The sequence below is a fragment of the Oryx dammah genome, unplaced genomic scaffold, assembly GCF_014754425.2.
Source record: "Oryx dammah isolate SB20612 unplaced genomic scaffold, SCBI_Odam_1.1 HiC_scaffold_25, whole genome shotgun sequence".
Classification (NCBI taxonomy): domain Eukaryota; kingdom Metazoa; phylum Chordata; class Mammalia; order Artiodactyla; family Bovidae; genus Oryx; species Oryx dammah.
This window is the reverse complement of record NW_024070209.1, coordinates 46,591,073-46,610,059: the sequence shown is the minus strand read 5'-3', so window position 1 is coordinate 46,610,059 and position 18,987 is coordinate 46,591,073. Positions and strand designations below refer to the sequence as shown.

The following is an 18,987-nucleotide window of genomic DNA, read 5'->3' as shown; positions in this document are numbered from 1 at the left end:
AAGGCATTGCTTCCTGTCTTTTTTTCCAGAAGTATAAACTAATCATTAGCTTTCCTGCTCCCTGCACTTTTAAGAGCTAGAAGAGACAGCCAGAAGTTGTTTCATTACACTCTCAGGAGCCCCTCAGCACATGAGCCTGGAGTATATGGTGTCAGAAGATACTAATCTCAGTTGAGCACCTGTGGCTGAGCCAGCCATGGGTCCATATTCCCACAGTAGGGCTGTGGTGTTGAATTCACAGCATTGGTTTCTCAGGGTTGCCGTGACAAGGAACCATAGATGGAGCAGCTTAAAAAACAGAAATTCATTGTCTCTAGGTTCTGGAGGCTAGATGTTGATTCCTTTAGAGGCTGTGAAAGAGAAACTATGCTGTCTTTCTCCTAACTTCTGGTGGTTTCCTAGCAGTCTTTGGCATTACTTGGCTTTGTGGTGTGTGTCCTCACTCTCAGTCTTCATGTTCACGTGGCATTCTACCTGTGGGCCTCTTCCTGTGTGTACAAATTCCTCTTCTAAGGACACCACTTGTGTTGGATTAGGGCTCACTCTCATGACTTCATTCTGACTTGATTACCTCTGTAAAAGCCCAATCATCAAGGAAAGTCACAGCCAGAAGTACTGGAGGTAGGACTCCAATATATCTTTCCTTTAAAAAATTTTTTTTTATTTTTGGCTGTGCTGAGTCTTTGCTGCTACATGGGCCTCTTCTCTAGTTTCGGAGAGCAGGAGCTACTCTCTGATTCTGACATGGGGCTTCTCATTACAGTGGCTTTTATTATTGTGGAGCATGGCCTCTAGGGTGCATGGGCTCAATAGCTGCAGCCCCTGGGCTCTAGAGCTCAGGCTCCATGGTTGTGGAGGGTGGGCTTAGTTGCTCCACAGCATGTGGGATTTCCTGGCCCAGGAGTTGAGCCTGTGTCTCCTACATTGGCAGATGGATTCTTTACCATTGAGCCACTAGGGAAGCACCAATATATTTTTTTGGGGGGGAGCACAGTACAGTGCATTACACCCAGGGAGGAAGGAGTTCATGCCACTCATGATGATGCTTCTCTCCGTGTGCAGGCTTGTGCACAGAGGCCTTGTTGGGGAATCCAGTGAGATATGGGGAGAAGGGAGGGTTGGAGGACCTGCTGATGGAAGCAGGCCTGAAGGGTCCCTCCTGCGTGGGATCCTTGAGGTCATTGTACAGGGCCCTTCACGTTGTGACTGGGGATTCAGACTGTTTAAAGGGAAAGCAGTTGGCCTCCCAGCCACGTAACACAGGCAGAACTTACCTACTGGGCTCCTTTCACATGCAGACTCTGGACAGGCATTGACTCAGGCAGCTGGTGGCAGTGGTGAAGAGGCATGTGGGGTCTAGTTCCTTAACCAGGGGTCGAACCCCGGCTCCCCTGCGTTGGGGGCATGGAGTCCTAGCCACAGAACCACCGGGGAAATCTCATCATTTTTTTCCTTAAAGCAGGAGTTTGTACTGCTGCTGCTGCTGCTGCTGCTGCTAAGTCGTTTCAGTCGTGTCCAACTCTGTGCAACCCCATAGACGGCAGCCCACCAGGCTCCCCATCCCTGGGATTCTCCAGGCAAGAACACTGGAGTGGGTTGCCATTTCCTTCTCCAATGCATGAAAGTGAAAAGTGAAAGTGAAGATGCTCAGTCGTATCTGACTCTTAGCGACCCCATGGACTGCAGCCTACCATGCTCCTCCATCCATGGGATTTTCCAGGCAAGAGTACTGGAGTGGGTTGCCATTGCCTTCTCCAGAGTTTGTACTAGGTAACTCCTTTTTGAATGAACACACAGTAGTTACTTACTCAACTGTTGGCTCAGCTAATCCTAACTGCTGGTGAAAAGTGTATATAAAATGTGCTCTCACATGCTCTGATTACCATCTAGATGGACAAATAGAACATCCTCGTGAAACAATAACACTGGCAAGTGGTGCAGGCAGTTTTTAAGCTTCGGGTTAAATGAAAATGATATATTTTATACAGATTTCTTTCCCCCATAGGAATCATGATAGAATTGTTTCCTTCCATCGGTTTTCGTGTAGTGCATTTGAATGTAGTGTAGTATCGTTTCTAACTAGTGGGTTGGCCAAAAAGTTTGTTCAGGTTTACATCACACGGAAGAAGTTGAACGAACCTTTTGGCCAACCCAAAGTGTACAGTTAACAGGGGTCATAGCATATATGATGGGCTTCCCAGGTGGCTCAGTGGGAAAGAATCCTCCTGCCAGTGCAGGAGATGCAGGCGGCACAGGTTTGATCCCTGGGTTGAGAAGATCCCCTGGGGGAGGAAATGGCAACCCAGCCCAGTACTCTTGCCTGAAAAATGGATGTGGACAGAGGAGCCTGGCAGGCTGCAGCCTGTAGGGTCGCAAGAGTTGGACACAGCTGAGGAACTGAGTACCAGTAGTATATATAACACAGTTTTATTTGTGATAGAATATCACACTGAGCTACATTCAGTTCATATCGTTATTCTAGCAGCATCTGTATTAGGTATCTGTTGCTGGAACAAATTACCCCGAAACTTAGCAGCTTAGAACAACAAAGATTTGTAAGCTCCTAGTTTCCAGGGGTTAGGAATCTGGAATGGTTGAGCTGGGTGTTTCTGGCCTTGAGTCTGATGAGGTTGCAGCTGAATGTTGGACAGGGCTGTAGGCATCTCAGCTCTGCTTGAAGGATCTGCTTCCAGGCTCTGTCAAGTGGATGTTGTGGCCTTACTTCTTCACAGGCTGTGAGGTGGGCCTTGTCCCCAGGGCTCTCGGTGTCTTCAGGGCTTGGCAGCAGGTTTTCCTGGTGTGTGTGTGCGAGAGGGTGAGTGGAGGAAGGGAGGGAGGAATCTTGTGGGAGCACGCCCTTTCTTTTTTATAAACTAATCTCAGCTTGCCATCACCTCTGCTGTGTGCAGTTGATAACACAAGACAATCTTGGGACGTCATGGGCAGGGATTCCCCAAAGGCATGAATACCACAGTGTGTGGGGGGCTTTGGGGGCTCATCTTCCAAATGTTTTTATAGCCTAAGGGTCTGTGATTAGTATCGTTTCTCCAATATCATGTTGGGAGAAACCTAGGAACTGAGAAATGAACCAGCAGTACCTTTTTCCTTGTTGTTTTCTCCCTTCATTATGTATTTCGCTTTCAAAATCCTGAGTTTTTTTCTTTTGAACTTGATTCACTCAGCATTTTATTTTACCTTTTATTATGGAAAATTTCAAACTTCAAAAAGGATACTGAATAATGCAATGAACTTCTGTGTACCCATCGCCTGGTTTCCACAGTGATCAATTCATGGCCAGTCTTGTTTCATCTGTATTCTGTTCTCCTCTACCTGTGTTATTTTGAAGTGAATCCCAGACATAGTATGATTTCATTGTATGTATTTCATTATGTCTCTCTGAAAAATAGGGAGTCTTTAAAACATCTCCACAATACTTAAAAAATTAAGCAGTAATCTTTCATAGGATAAGGTAAAATCTAGAATTCAAATGTCCTCTATTGTCTTATCCTTTAAAAATATTTTTCTACAGTTTGTTCGAATCAGGATCCAGATAGGTTCCATACATTTCAAAGTCCACGGTGTTTGTGTTTTATTGTTAAGTCTTAGGATTTGAAGATTGACGTTGGTCATTATCTATCCTCATCTTTTTATAGGTGAGAAAACTTGCTAGGGGTCATGTGACTGGTTTATTTAAGATTAGAACCAGGACCATCTCATTTTTAATCTCAGGTGGTTTTGACTTTAGGCAGAAGATATTTTCTAGACATGGCTTTTGGTAAAAAGGTTTCCATGCTTTGGTTGCTCTGTATATTGTAAGCATATAGTCAGTGGTGCTGACTTGGCCACTGCTGCTGATAAGTCGCTTCAGTCGTGTCCGACTCTGTGCGACCCTGTAGACGGCAGCCCACCAGGCTCCCCCGTCCCTGAGATTCTCCAAGGCAAGAACACTGGAGTGGGTTGTCATTTCCTTCTCCAGTGCATGAAAGGAAAAGTGAAAGTGAAGTTGCTCAGTCATGTCTGACTCTTAGCGACCCCATGGACTGCAGCCTACCAGGCTCCTTCATCCATGGGATTTTCCAGGCGAGAGTATTGGAGTGAGTTGCCATTGCCTTCTCCAGACTTGGCCACAAACATCCTGATTTTTTCCCAGTCTGTTCTCTCAGTTTGCCGTGCTCCTCACTAGGAGTCATTCTGGTGTCCTGCCCCTTAGATCCTCTTCTGAGTGTAGGTATTCTCTTGCTTATTTTTATTCAAGTGTGGCCTGGAAATTGTCACTGTGTATCAATTTATAGTGATCATCTTCTGTCATTTTTTTTACAACATTATTTTAAAAAAAAACGTATGTTCTGTAGATTTGGCTCTTAGTTTCAGTTCAGTTGCTCAGTCGTGTCATACTCTTTGTGACGCCATGGAATGCAGCACTCCAGGCTTCCCTGTCTATCACAAACTCCTAGAGCTTGCTCAAACTCATGTCCATTGAATCAATGATTCCATCCAACTATCTCATCCTCTGTTGTCCCCTTCTCCTCCTCTGCCTGTGTTATTTTGAAGTGAACCCCAGACATAGTATGATTTCATTGTATTTATTTCATTATGTCTGTGTGAAAAGTAGGGAGACTTTTAAACATCTTCACAATACTTAAAAAATTAAGCAGTAATCTTTCATAGGATCAAATAAAAACCCAGGATTAAAATTCAGTCTTTCCCATAATCAGGTTCTTTTCCAGTGAGTCAGTTCTTCACATCAGGTGGCCAAAGTATTGGAACATCAACCCTGGTCCTTCCAATGAATATTCAGGCCTGATTTCCTTTAGGATTGACTGGTTTGATTTCCTTGCAGTCTAAGGTACTCTCAAGAGTCTTCTCCAACACCACAGTTCAAAAGCATCAATTCTTCAGAGTTCCGTTTTCTTTATGGTTCAACTCTCAAATCCATACATGACTACTGGAAAAACCATAGCTTTGACTAGATGGACCTTTGTCGGCCAAGTGATATCTGTGCTTTTTAATATGCTGTCTAGGTTTGTCATAGCTTTTCTTCCAAGGAGCAAGCGTCTTTTTATATTCATGGCTGCAGTTATCATCTGCAGTGATTTAGGAGCCCCAAATCTTAGTTTAGGAAGTTTTAAAAAGTAATGTTTAGGCTCTTAGCTTAGGAAGTTTTAAAAACTAATGGTAGTCTCCCCCCTTTCCGCTGCCCCCTCATCCATGGAGAATACATTCCTAGACTCCCAGTGGCTGCCTGAAACAGCGGATACAACTGAATGTGATGTATACTATATTTTTTCATATACGTAGATAACCTGTGATGACATTCAGTTGGTAAATTAGGCATGCTAAGAGAGAACAACAACTAATAATAAAACAGGACAATTGTAACTACAAGACACTGATAAAAGTTATGTGATCATGGTTTCTCTCAAAATACATTATTGTAAAATTTAATTCCTTTTCCATATTAACTAGGCATTTATGCACTGTCGTCATAACTTTTATAGTTTGGGTTGCAACAGTGAAACTGGCACAGATTTCTTTTTCCTTCTTTACAGCTTCAAGGATGGCAGATTTGTTCTTACAGTTTCAGATCTTAGCATCCTTAGCGTATAATTTTTTTCCTTTCCTTACTAAGTTAACAACTTTTACTGTTGCCCTTAAGAAAGCATTTTATGGCTTGTCTTTAGTGTACCTGAATTGCCAGCATCAGTATTGTGCTTTTGAGCTTTACCTTGGAGATATTCCAGGTTTGGTTCCATTCCATCATAATAGAGTATGATACAGAGTGAGCTACTTGAATTTCCCAGTGCATATAGAGGTTATGTCTACACTCCATTATATTCTAGTAAGTGTGCAATAGCATTATGTCTAAAAAAGCAATGGACATAACTTAGTTAAAAAATATCGCTGAAAAAATGCCAAAGCAGTTACAGCAGTAACGTGAAAGCTCACTGGTCACAGGCTACCATAACAAATGTAATGATAATGAAAAAGTTGAAATACTGTGAGAACTTCCAAAATGTGACACACAAAGTGAGCAAATGCTGTTGGAGAAATTGCACCCTTAGGCTCCCTGGAGGCAGGGTGGCCACAGCCTTCAGCTGGTAACAAAGCACAATAAAGCGAAGCACGGTAAACCGAGGAATGCCTGTATGAAGTGCAGTAAGGGTCTGTTGAACACAAGCACCGTGATACTGTAACATCAGGCTGATAGCTGAAATGGCTGTTAAGTGACTAACAGGTGGGGTGTGCTGAAGAAAAGGATGATTCACATCCTGGACCAGATGGAGTAGATAGCAGAGATCTCATCATGGTATACTCAAAATGGTGTGCAGTTTAAAACTTGTGATTTCTGGAATGTTACATGTAAGATTTTTGGATCGAGGTTGCCCATAGGTAACTGAAACCACAGATGAGGGCTACCTACTGCAGGATGAGCTGTTCTTTCCAGGTGCTTCCCTGGTGGCTCAGCAGTAAAGACTGCCTGCCAATGCAGGAGACTCAGGTTTGATCCCTGGGTCAGGAAGATCCCCTAGAGAAGGGGATGGTAACCCACTCCAGTATTCTTGCCTGGAGAATCCATCTCATGGTCAGAGGAACCTGGTGGGCTACAGTCCATGGAGTCGCACCGAGTCAGACACAACTCAGAGAGTAAAACAGCAACTGTAGTGTATTACCAGAGGCTTTCGGAGGCCAAGACATCATCTTAAGTAACAGGTCACAGAGGAGGGACTCTGTCTCGTGCTGGAGCAGAGTGTTCAGTAGTTGCTATTTGCTGAATGGACCAACTTTTGCCATTCTCGGGGCTGGATCCCTATCTCTTGGTGGTACAGGTTGGATTTGGGAGGACCCTTGGTGGTACTGAGTGTCTGACCCTTAGATCCAAGTGGCTTCTGAGGCTCCTCACCCTCGCTCAGAGATGATGATTACAGGTGCTTTTTCCTGTTCTCCACAGGCCCGTCAGCTCATCCTGCAGTATGGCTTAACTCTCAGTGACCTGGACCGACACCCAGAGGTAAGAGAGGCTGCCGGGTTTTTCTGCCTCCTTTTTTATGACTGTTGCTTGTTCATGGGCTCAGGGTATCTGATCAAGTCTAGGAGGAAAGTCAGTCAGCCATACTACCTCTTCTCCTGGGACTTTAGATATTAATCCTGGCTGAGGTCACAAGTGGGGAGGTTGTTAATCTCCAGGACATTCCCTATGGTTTAATGGAGGGGGCTCAGGGACCCAGATGGAGAAGGAGATGGCACCCTACTCCAGTACTCTTGCCTGGAAAATCCCATGAATGGAGGAGCCTGGTAGGCTCCAGTCCATGGGGTCTCGAAGAGTTGGACATGACTGAGTGACTTACCTTTCGCTTTTCACTTTCATGCACTGGAGAAGGAAATGGCAACCCACTCCAGTGTTCTTGCCTGGAGAATCCCAGGGACGGGGGAGCCTGGTGGGCTGCTGTGTATGGGGTCACACAGAGTTGGACATGACTGAGGTGACTTAGCAGCAGCAGCAGGGACCCAGGACTTCCTGCAGCCCTCAAACAGACATGTAATATAAGCAGGCTGGCCCTTGGAATTTACCACTAAATGGAGAGAAGAAGCAATTGTCTGAGGCAAGCATGGGCCTTTGAAAACAGATAAAACATGGGCTTTTGAAAACAGAAGTTTTATGATTAAGGCAATTGAACGCATGAGCAATCCGGAGACTGACGCTGAGGAGAGTGTGGAGCATCCTCACAGCTGGCATTTCCCGAGCCCTCACTGTGTAGTTATTCTACCAAGTGCTGGTCTGTATTAAACCACAGTCATCCCTCAGGTCCAAGGGGCTTGGTTCCAGGACCCACTGTGAAAACCAGAATCCACAGATGCTTGAGTGCCATAGTTGGCCTTCTGTATTCGTGGTTCTGCATCTGTGTATTTAGCCAACCATGGATCAGATAGTACTGCAGTGCATATGTGGTAGACAGAATCTGCCTCTAAGTGGACCTGCGCGGTTCGAACCTGACCCTGTTGTTCAGGGTCACCTGTATTTAAGCTCCTGTAGTCTGGAAGGTGGGAACTATTACCCTCCCATTACCATCCCATTTTACAAATGTGAGAAAGGCATGGAGAAGGCAAGGTGTTTGCCTGAGGCCTTGCTTCTTGTAAGTGGCAGAGCCTGAGGATGAATTCAGGTGCTTCCAGCTCTAGAGTGCTGCTGCTTAGAGGGGTTTTGTGGGAAGAGGTGAAAATTTGAGCAGAGCTGTGATGGCTAGGTGGTAAGGGCAGGAGAGAGCATTCCAGCGAGGATGGGAACCCTGGGAGCAGCTCCAGGCTAGCATGTGGGCATATGCGGACAGTGCCCAGACCGGCTGGGGTGTCTAGGACCAAGTGATAGAATACTTTGGGCTGAAGCTGGACATGGGATCCACGCAAAAAAGATTGCCTCCCTCCAGTCCCCAGAGAGCTGGCTGTGGTGCAGCAGGGGTCAGTGCAGGGTAGGGAGGAGCATCGTGGGCTGTCACTTCAGCCTTGTAAAAAGGCGGAAGTGAGGTTGCCCCACTGAAGTTTTGGTGGCTCTGTATCAGGCAACTTCTGACTTGCAGCTTGAACTGAATTTGCACCCTGAGGCTTATATGTTTGCTCATTCGCTCAGTCCTGTCCAGCTCTGTGGCCGCATGGACTGTAACCCACCAGGCTCCTCTGTGTATGGGATTTTCCAGGCAAGAATACTGGAGTGGTTGCCATTTCCTTCTTTATACTGATGTTTTTAGAAAAACCATTCCTGAGGCTCCCATATGGTCCATGCAGAGTCCCAGGAGTGATGAGAAGTATCAATATATCTCTCTTCCTTGATTTCAGATTTTGAAACATGAATGAACCTATTCTCCTCCTTCACTGCTTTTGGGCTGGCAGTGGAACTTCCTGTTAAAGGCAGTGGGCAAGCCCAGACAGGTGCTTTAGTGGGATCATGGGGGTGGGATCTCAGAAATTTTCCAATTTTAAATCACTTCAGATGTGTGTCACCATACCCGTGTTTTTGCCATATTAGTTCAGACATTTCTAAATCAGTGCTTCTCAGACTTTTTTCCATTATTGCCTGCTTCCAAGGATATTTTAATCCCGCAGATATACTATATATCTCTTTCTATACTTGGAGGTGAAGTTACTCACACTGAGATTGCATGCTCAGTAATTCCAGCTTGTCCAAAGAGAATCCCATCAAAGAGTAGAGGAAGTATAAAGTGGTGGATGAGAGCTGCACCCAGGTGTAGTCCATATATGTTTCCTCATGACCCTAGTGGAGTAACTTAACCACTGAGAGTCTTGGTTTCCTAACTGGTTAAATAGGAATAATAACTGTGCTTGACTAATAGGGCAGCTGGGGTCTGATGAGCTGTTGCAGGTTGATGCTTAGCACAGAGCCTGCCCTCAGGAGGGTCTCAGTGGTTTTTGTATCTTTCTTCAACACAGATCGATCTTGCCATTGATGGTGCTGATGAAGTCGACGCTGACCTCAACCTCATCAAGGGTGGTGGGTGAGTTGTGGGGCCTTTTTTTTGGCCAAGTATCTGCCAGTTAATCCTTAGCAAAGCCAAGTGGAATGCAGGATAAGCACAGTGCCTCTGTGATGCACATGAGTTTGTCTTTCTTCTCGGATGTTGATGGCATAAGCCTATAGAGCCAGCTGGGCATTTCTGGTTGTTAGTAGCAGTCTGGTGACAGGGACCCGAGCCTGGTCAATGAAGTGATTCATCTTAATGGGTTCTCTGTCTGCTGCCTTCTGCTGATTCCAACTTTAAAAATTGTATAGCCAAAACAACAACAAAAAAATTGCACAGCCTGAAGCAAACACATTACTGGGACTAGATTACTAGGTCTGTGGGCTCTGAGCAGGGAGTGATGTGTGTATTCATTCCTTTGGAAAACATTTATTGGGTGTTTCTTGAGTGTTAGTTTTGGGGAGTTAGGAAGTGGTGAGCTGAAGAAGGTGAAGTCCCTGTCTCCTCGTTCTTATAATCAACCAGACTCTGGAGTGACACAAAATGTGCTTAAAGTCTCACTGTGCTCTCTCTGCTTCATAACTGGCTGTCAAATGGCAGAAAGGGCAGGTTGTTCAAAGCTTGTCCTTACTCCTCCCCTTCATGCCGCAGTCACATGACCTCCTCCAGGCACTGTGCTCCTCAGCGGATGCATCTTAGTTGGGTTATGCCTGTGGCCCCACTGGGAACCCTTTCTCCCAGACAGACTCCTGTTTCCACACTCCATTTACTGGAAGCAGCAGATCTTAGCCCAGGTGCCATAACAAAAATCTTAGACGTGGTGACTTCAAGGGAAAAATTTGTTTGTCACAGTTCTGAAGCTCTGGGCTTGCAGATGGCTGCCTTTTCAGTGTAGCCTCCTGTGGTGGAGGGAGAGTAAGAGCTTTTTGGTATCATCTTAGAAGGATATCCATCCTAATCAGAGCAGAGCCTCACTTCAGTAACCTCATTGAACCACAGTTACTTCCTTAGAGACCTCATCTTTCACATATAGTCACGTTAGGGGTTAGGCCTTCACCAGATGAATTTTGGGGGGCTGAGGGCAGGGAGACACAATTAATAGAGTGTGTGATAGAGTTCAGGGGCTGTTCCTTTAAGAATTAAAAAGTAAATTTCTAAGTGTCAAAACTGAATGGATTTTGTTTTCCTATATCTGACTTTAGTTCCCAAATTCAGATTTTGTCTTACTTACCTCATGTTTGTTCCTTTGCTTCTTCCCCATTCCCCAGAGGCTGCCTGACCCAGGAGAAGATTGTGGCTGGCAATGCCAGTCGATTCATTGTGATTGCCGATTTCAGGTATGATGTTCAGTGTTTCTGAACTGTCCACTGAGGAGGTGCCTCAGATGCCAGCCTGCATTTTATGGAGGAGAAAATGAGCTGGAGGGAGGGGTACTCCTTCCTGTGACTCAGGAGAGTGCCTTGGACAATTGTGTTCTGCTTTGGTGCTGAAGGAAGATACTGCTATTTCTTGTGTCCGCTGAAAGGAGGAAACAGATGTCACACTCGTTAACAGAGCATGTCCTTATTGATCACTCATTCGCTCCATTTGCTCCTTGCAAGGAGTCTCGGAGGAAGCAGGTCAAGCCTGCCCCTGGGCACCTCTGCTTCCCCTGTGTCACATGTGATTTGTGTTGTGGACAGTCTTTGAGCAGGCTCTGAGAGTCTACTAGAAGGCATTTGTGCTGAGCATGTTCATTAAAAAAAAAATTACAGCTGTAGGAAGAGCATAAATGATTATGTTCCTCACACCTGTTTAACCACAAGCCAGTCATATCCAGGTTTTAACATTTTTGTCATATTTACTTCACATACTTTTTTTGAAAATAGTAGAGCACAGCCAGTCTGTTTGAAGCCCTGTACACTTGGCCCTGCCCTCTCACCTCGTTAGTAACTCCGTGCCTGAATTTGGCACGTCTGTACCGCTGCACTTATTGACATTTGTTGTACTTCTGACTCTTTTCTTTCCAGGAAAGATTCAAAGAACCTCGGGGATCAGTGGCACAAGGGCATCCCCATTGAGGTCATCCCTATGGCCTATGTCCCAGTGAGCCGAACTGTGACCCAGAAGTTTGGGGGCGTGATTGAACTTCGCATGGCCGTCAACAAGGCAGTGAGTGGCTGGAAGGTTTCTGGGAGGTGTCCCAGGCTCTCAGGGCCTGTCGTCCTGCTTCCGTTAGGTCCTCTATACCCAGACTGGGCAGGTGGCTTCTGTGGATTATTTATCGGCTGCACTGTGTCTTCATTGCTCAAGGGCTTCCTTTAGTTTTGGCGAGTCAGGGCTGCTCAAGGAGTGTGGGCTTCTCGTTGTGGTGACCTCTCTTGTTGCAGAGCACAGGCTCTAAGTGCTTGGGCCTCAGTAGTTGGAGCACACGGGCTCAGGAGCTGTGGCACATGGGCTTGGTTGCCCTGCGGCGTGTAGAATCTTTGCAGACCAGGGATAGAACCCTTGTCCCCTGCATTGGCAGGAAGATTCTTAATCCACTGTGCCACCATAGAAGTTCTCTCTGTGTATTTTTAATCAGCCTATTGGCTTATTTTCAGAGCACTGGCTTTATCAGTTTCCATATTCAAACTCATGTAGACAAGACTATACTTAACACACTGTATATCCCCTGTACAAATGGGCACATTTTCTGTCCCTTGGAATCTGATGCTCCTCGGGTGATCTGATCTTTGTACCTGGATCTCTCTAACGGCTGCTGAAAATGGGTTTGGGGAGTCCCTCCTGGGGCAGAGAGTTATTCAGGTTTTGAGGTATGATTTTCTTTTTTCCTCTTTTCTCATCCTGTGGTTAAATAGAGTTCCTTGGGGGATGTAAGCTCCTCCCCAGAAATACACTCCAAATACTTAGTCCAAACATTTCACTTCAGCTTCTAAAGTGGGTTGAACAGAACTTTTTTTCTTACACTTAATTAAACAAGCAGTAGTAATAATTCAAAAATTAACTATAGTTGCAGACAGAACTATATATAAAAAGTTTGAAACATACAGGAGAGAAAGCAACTTATCTGTAACTCTTCCCTGATGAACTTTTATTTTATTTTAATGTATTTTCTTCCTGGCGTTTTGTGACTTTTTAAAAAACCACAGTCTTAATCATAGTTGTTATACCGAGCTCCAAGTCTGGCTCCCTGAGTAGCTGAGGATTCAAGAAGAGATTGTCAGGGTTCTCTCTCAGAGCTGGGGTTCCTCCACATAAGAGCCCAGCATCTTGCTTTTGTGTGTTCTTACTGGGCTCCCACTCCCCCATTTTGCAGAGCAGCCTTTGTGTTCTGGCAACATTTGTGGTCCTATATGCTTTCCAGTGCCCAAAGCTGCTGTGTAATACTGGGTTAATTAACTAAAAGTACCCCCAGCCCCTGTGACCCCAGGACCCCTCACTGCTCCATCTTTTTGTTGGGTCTGCCTGATCTGGGGGGAAGGTTGTCTTATGTTGCATCACTGATGGTTCTCAGTGTAAAGCTCTGGGAGCATTGAGCCATATTGGTTGTCTGTTCTCTTGCTGTAGTTTTCACTCTAATGATGGCTAAGCATCACTGTGCCCTCACTGTGGTAAATGCTTACCCATGTGGTTTATGCGTAAGCTGCCGAAGGAGGTAGATTTCATGATCCCTTTCTTGCCATAGAGGAATCTGAGGCTCACAGAGGAAAATGGCCCCTGTGAGATATCTGCCTCAGTGGCTTCAGGACTCCTGCTCATTACTGCTTCATAGCATTGCCTTCTAGTAATAGAGAGCATGAGGTGGGAGTGCTGGTTGGAGTGGGTTGCTTAAGATACTTGTTCTTGGTTATCACCTCCACTCTCCTGCCCCCTCTGCCTGCCTGAATCTATATCACCTCATCATTGTGGGCAATTATCTTCTAGGGTCCTGTGGTGACGGATAATGGGAACTTTATCCTGGACTGGAAGTTTGACCGGGTCCACAAATGGAGTGATGTGAACATAGCCATCAAAATGATCCCAGGTAACATATATTCTTGAGTGTAGACACCCAGGCTCTTCGTAGCTGTCCCCTGCCTCTTGCCATGGGAGGCACAGTGGCTTTGGCTTTGAGACTTGTGTGGGAAGAATTTGCTTTATAACATGTTTGGAATTTCTAACTTTGCCTTTGCCTTTTCTACCTGAAAACAGTTACTGCTCACCTAGCAGCTTTGTTAGTTGGCATTTCACAACTCGTTTCAATTGGGGCAGGCATGGGGCCGATGGTGTGTCAGGGGGCTTGCCTTGAAATAAATGCACCCTCTCTGCAAAGAGCTTGACTGTCACCTCTTTGATTCTGGCCTGTTCTCTGGAGAAGAATGACTCAGTTCGCCCACGCTCGTTAGATTCCTGCCATGGGCGAGGTGCTGTGCCCTGTGTTACAGGGAGTTCTTCCAGGTCGCTGTTCATAATCTGGAAGAATTAGCCCTAGTGATAATGCAAACGCAGGGGGCCCTGTGGGAGGAGTACTTGCAGTGCCCACCAGGGGGCTCTGGTGCACCTGCTCAGACCTTTCGAGGCTAATTGAGGCACTGAGACGTCCTTTGTGAGCAAATTTCTCCCATCCTTTGGTCTCCACCTCAGTCAGCAAAAGCTACATCCTAGAGAAGTTCAGAGCTTCATTAGGAACAGTGTAAACAGAGAAGCTAGATGCTAAATTATTTAGCACAGTGCCTCCAGGGTCATCCATGTGGTTTGTTCTCTCATTCTCTTTTTCTCTTCCTCTTTGGTCTGTTGTAATACATGATGCTGGACCTGGGTCAAGGGAGGAGGGGAGGGAACGTTTCCCTGTCTATCTCTGTCACCCTGCCTGTGTCCCATGCACGTCCATTTGTGTGAGGACACCTAGAGGGCAGCAGAACTGTCCCCTGGCTGCCACACCCTTGGGTGTTCCACTGCTACACCCAGAGCAGAGAAGGGCCAAAGCCAGTGGGGTTCTTTCCCCCTGTTCAAACCAAGCCACCTCTCCCCTTTCCACTAATCTGGGGATGGGTGTAGGAATGGGTTAGTCACTCCCAGCATCCTGATAACCTGAAGAGAGGTGGCTCTTGAGATCAGACCTTTGACAGCTGCCCTGCACCTCTACTCTTAAATTGTTGAAGTCTTTTCTGAACTCAGTTTGGCTTTCTCTTGAATCAGGTGGAAGCTGTCACCTTATGTTATATCGGGTTGGCCCAAAAGTTTGTTCAGATTTTTCCTTGAAATTTTATGGAAAAACTCTAAGGAACTTTTTGACTCAGAAATTTTGAGAAGCCTAGGTCTTGAGTGGCCACTGGGCATGTCTTTGGGAGGCTCCTGTCGTGTCAGCGCAGTGCTGGTAGATGATTTTATTTATGTATGGGGGGCTGTCTTTGAAAACTTTTTTATCCTTTTGAATTTACATACTTCAGAATTTTAGGAAATAAACAGTGAAAAGTCTCTGTCTTCCATCCCTCCACTTTCCCCCGTCTGAAGACAGCCAGTGCTTCCAAAGTTGTGTGTCCTTGTGTGCGTGCTTGTGTGTGTCCTTCTTGAGTTGATCTTACATAAACACAAGTCAGCTCCCCCACCCCCATCTCTTTGTTTACACAATTGACAGCATACTTGGCACGTGTTTTGCTTCCTGTTTTTTCTCTGTCTTCCTATTTTCCTGTTTTTTCCCCCACTTTGACGGTTATTATATAATGGTTCACAAAAGAACTTCCTCATTCTTTTTTATCTTAATAATAATATGGCATTCCATCTTGTGACTCTCATAATTTATTTAGGCAGATCCGTGTGAGCAGATATTCGTTTCCAATCCTTTTTTAGAAGGGGATTACCAGTTGAAAGAATAAGTATCTGATTTTGCCAGATAGCACAGAATTGCCTTCCATGGATGGCATTAGTTTACCTTCTGCCTGAAGTGCATGCCGGTATGCTTCGGTACACACTGGGTCCATCAGTAGTTGAACGGTATTATCTCACTGTAGTATGTGTTATATGAAATATTTTCAGTAAAGGTTGCTAACAGTTGTAGTTAATTTGCATTACTGAATAGTATACCGTCATTTCTGTGTGTGAAAAAATGTCTGTATATCCATTCTACTCTTATGGGCATTTGGGTGTTTCTAGTTTTTAGCTGTTGGGGACATTCTCTTACATATCTTGTGAGGATCATATATGTATATCTGATATATACTGAGGAGTAGACTTGCTGGATCATCAGGTATGAATATGTTCAGCTTTAGAAGATAGACCGAGAAACATTTTCCAGCATGGTTTTCTTCAAATTTACTCCTATAGTCAATGTGTGGGAGTGTCTTTACATTCCAGTCAAATTTCATTATACTCATCCTGTTGAGTGTGTAGTTGTATCTTGATTTGCATTCTCATTTTTTAAAAAAATCTATTTTATTCTTTTTTTCTTTTTCAGTTTTTTTTGCCACACCTTTTAGCGTGTGGGACCTTAGTTCCCCGACTAGGGAGAGAACCCACGTCCCCTGCATTGGCAGAGCAGAGTCTTAACCACTGGGCTGCTGGGGAAGTCCCTGCATTCTCTGTTGACTAGTTTGAGCACTGTTTTCTATGTTTATTGGCTGTTTTGGAGAAGTATCTCTTTTGTGACATATCTCTTAAGTCTTTTGCCCATTTTCCAATAGATTGTCTGTTGTCTTACTGATCTGGAGAGTTTATTCATCTTGAATATGCATCGCAAATTATCTTTCAGCCCTTTGTGGGAAGAGCTTCTAAGACTGATAATACGACTGAGCATCACTGGGAATGGGGCTCTTAGAGTCATGATGGAGGGCTCTCTGAGAAGGTGACTGGTCCACATAGAGGCAACAGTGTGAGCAAAGGCCCTGAGGCAGGGCACCGTTCAGTTCAGGTCAGCTCAGCTCAGTCATTCAGTCAAGTCCGACTCTTTGCGACCCCATGAATCGCAGCACGCCAGTCCTCCCTGTCTATCACCAACTCCCGGAGTTCACTCAGACTCACGTCCATCGAGTCAGTGATGCCATCCAGCCGTCTCATCCTCGGTCGTCCCCTTCTCCTCCTGCCCCCAATCCCTCCCAGCATCAGAGTCTTTTCCAATGAGTCAACTCTTTGCATGAGGTGGCCAAAGTACTGGAGCTTCAGCTTCAGCATCATTCCCTCCAAAGAAATCCCAGGGCTGATCTCCTTCAGAATGGACTGGTTGGATCTCCTTGCAGTCCAAGGGACTCTCAAGAGTCTTCTCCAACACCACAGTTCAAAAGCATCAATTCTTCGGCGCTCAGCCTTCTTCACGGTCCAACTCTCACATCCACACATGACTACTGGAAAAATCATAGGCATCTTTAGATGTATCATTTGTCTAGTGCTGTTGAAGGTGGTCACTCCTACGGACCCAGTGATCCTGGTTTTCTTCTTGCCTTGGGAGGCTGAAACTTAACACTTCCTCTGCCCTTCATCCCACAGGTGTGGTGGACACGGGGTTGTTCATCAACATGGCGGAGAGAGTCTACTTCGGGATGCAGGACGGCTCGGTGAACATGAGGGAGAAGCCGTTCTGAACGGGCCCTGCAGGAGCGGAGTGTGTTCCTCTTGCGTCCCCAGCCCACCGCCAAGGTGGCCACGCCTCTCTGAGCCTTTGCCTTAATATATCTGTGCCAGGTGGACAGCTTGGCAGGGTGAGGGGTTGAGAGTTAAATCCAGTCTTCTGAAGTATTGTTATTAAATGTCTTTTTAAAGAGAGATATAAACATATATATTTTTACTATTAAAAATGCTCAGTTGTTTTTTTTTAATAAAGTGGAACTTGATTTCATGTTTTATATGAAACATTTACCAAAAAAAAGACTGTCTTTTAAACTTTTAACTTGAGCCTGCTGGTTAAGCTTCTGAATATTGGGTTTGCTGAGAAATATAAGTCAAACGTTTCTTCAAACTGGTGAAATGAAGGGCATAGCCAGCAGCAATCCCCTGATGCCTTACTGGAAACATAGGAGTTCGTTTACTTTTCTACCACACTGTTTTGTTTTTTAGTTTTTGTTGCAATTACGCACAATACGTAGTTCTGTATTCTAAGAGGTGAACTATAAAAATATAAGTCTGGCGGGTATAGGGTGTGGTATGTGATGACTCAGAATGTGTAAACTACCAGGGGAGGGTGTGGGAGTTCTTCAGCTGAGGTCATGGGTTCATTCAGACCCTTTGTGTTGAAGCCATTGGACAGAAACACTTGCCAGAACTGCCAAAGCACTGCTGTGAAGCACCTTTCAATGACTGTCTTTTTGTTGTTAATATTTTTTTCGTTCCTTCATTTTTACTTTGCATGGTTTGGCATCAGAAGTTGTTACCTCTTTATATTGTTTGAAGGTTGAAATAAAATAGTATGGTGCCATTTTGGCTCTTTGTCTTTGTTACAGAATTTGTGTCCGTTTACAGTAAAATAGGAATCAGTTTTGCTCACTTAATATACATTGGATCTTTGATAAGGGGTGGGATTCACACAAATCTTGAGCCAAAGAGTAGATAAATATTTCCTTTATTTCTGAGAGAGCTTGGTAACAGCTTTATTTCATAGAACTTTTGTCAAACAAGACATTGATTTTCTTTACTAATGGAGACTAACACAGCTGAACAAAAGTCACAGATTATCCCCAAGTTTTATGCTAGTCAGACCCTCAGTCATGGAAGCTGACAAGCAGTAAAATGGGTCACCTGACTTTCCTGTATTCTCCCAGTGTGTAATCTTCACAGTGTGCCCAAAGAACAGTAAACCATCCAGAAAGCTCCACAGATGGCAACAGAAAGGCTGTGATCAACTCAGTGATGATTCTAGATGGGACTCAGGAATCCATCCTGCTGTAAAGGTGTTTGTGTTGAGAGCCCTAATCCCCCAGTGCTGACTTTGCACAATCCTTAGACGGTCATGTCACTTGCCTTGCCCTCTGTTTTGAAGCTTGGATTATAGCTACCGAACCTAGAGGCGTCAGAATTCCTGCTAAATCAAGTTTCAGGCTCAATCAATCAGGACTGAGCTTTGAAGAGGCTTTCTTTTCCTTGCTGAATTCCTTCTTTTTCACTCTCAAGGTGGTCTTTAAAAATAGTTGGCTCACACATTGTTAAGAAACCTGCTGTTCAGTTCAGTTTAGTCGCTCAGTCGTGTCCGACTCCTTGCGACCCCGTGAATCACAGCACACCAGGCCTCCCTGTCCATTACCATTTCCCGGAGTTCACTCAGACTCACATTCATCGAGTCTGTGATGCCATCCAGCCATCTCATCCTCTGTCGTCCCCTTCTCCTCCTGCCCCCAATCCCTCCCAGCATCAGAGTCTTTTCCAATGAGTCAACTCTTCGCATGGGGTGGCCAAACTACTGGAGTTTCAGCTTTAGCATCATTCCTTCCAAAGAACACCCAGGGTTGATCTTCAGAATGGACTGGTTGGATCTCCTTGCAGTCCAAGGGACTCTCAAAGAGTCTTCTCCAACACCACAGTTCAAAAGCATCAATTCTTTGGCACTCAGCCTTCTTCACAGTCCAACTCTCAC

The 18,987-nt window shown here is 45.2% G+C and overlaps 1 protein-coding gene across 1 annotated transcript in view; it reads left to right on the top strand.

Annotated features, from left to right (window-relative positions):
* RPIA (ribose 5-phosphate isomerase A) overlaps positions 1 to 17,840 on the top strand; it is a 34,869-nt gene extending 17,029 nt beyond the window's left edge. The window contains exons 4-9 of the mRNA XM_040224251.1: positions 6,950 to 7,009; positions 9,442 to 9,506; positions 10,739 to 10,807; positions 11,480 to 11,621; positions 13,377 to 13,476; positions 16,911 to 17,840. Of these exons, the coding sequence (XP_040080185.1) occupies positions 6,950 to 7,009; positions 9,442 to 9,506; positions 10,739 to 10,807; positions 11,480 to 11,621; positions 13,377 to 13,476; positions 16,911 to 17,005 (531 nt within the window). The 3' untranslated portion in view covers positions 17,006 to 17,840. The remainder of the gene's footprint in view (positions 1 to 6,949; positions 7,010 to 9,441; positions 9,507 to 10,738; positions 10,808 to 11,479; positions 11,622 to 13,376; positions 13,477 to 16,910) is intronic.
* The last annotated feature ends 1,147 nt before the right edge of the window (positions 17,841 to 18,987 follow it).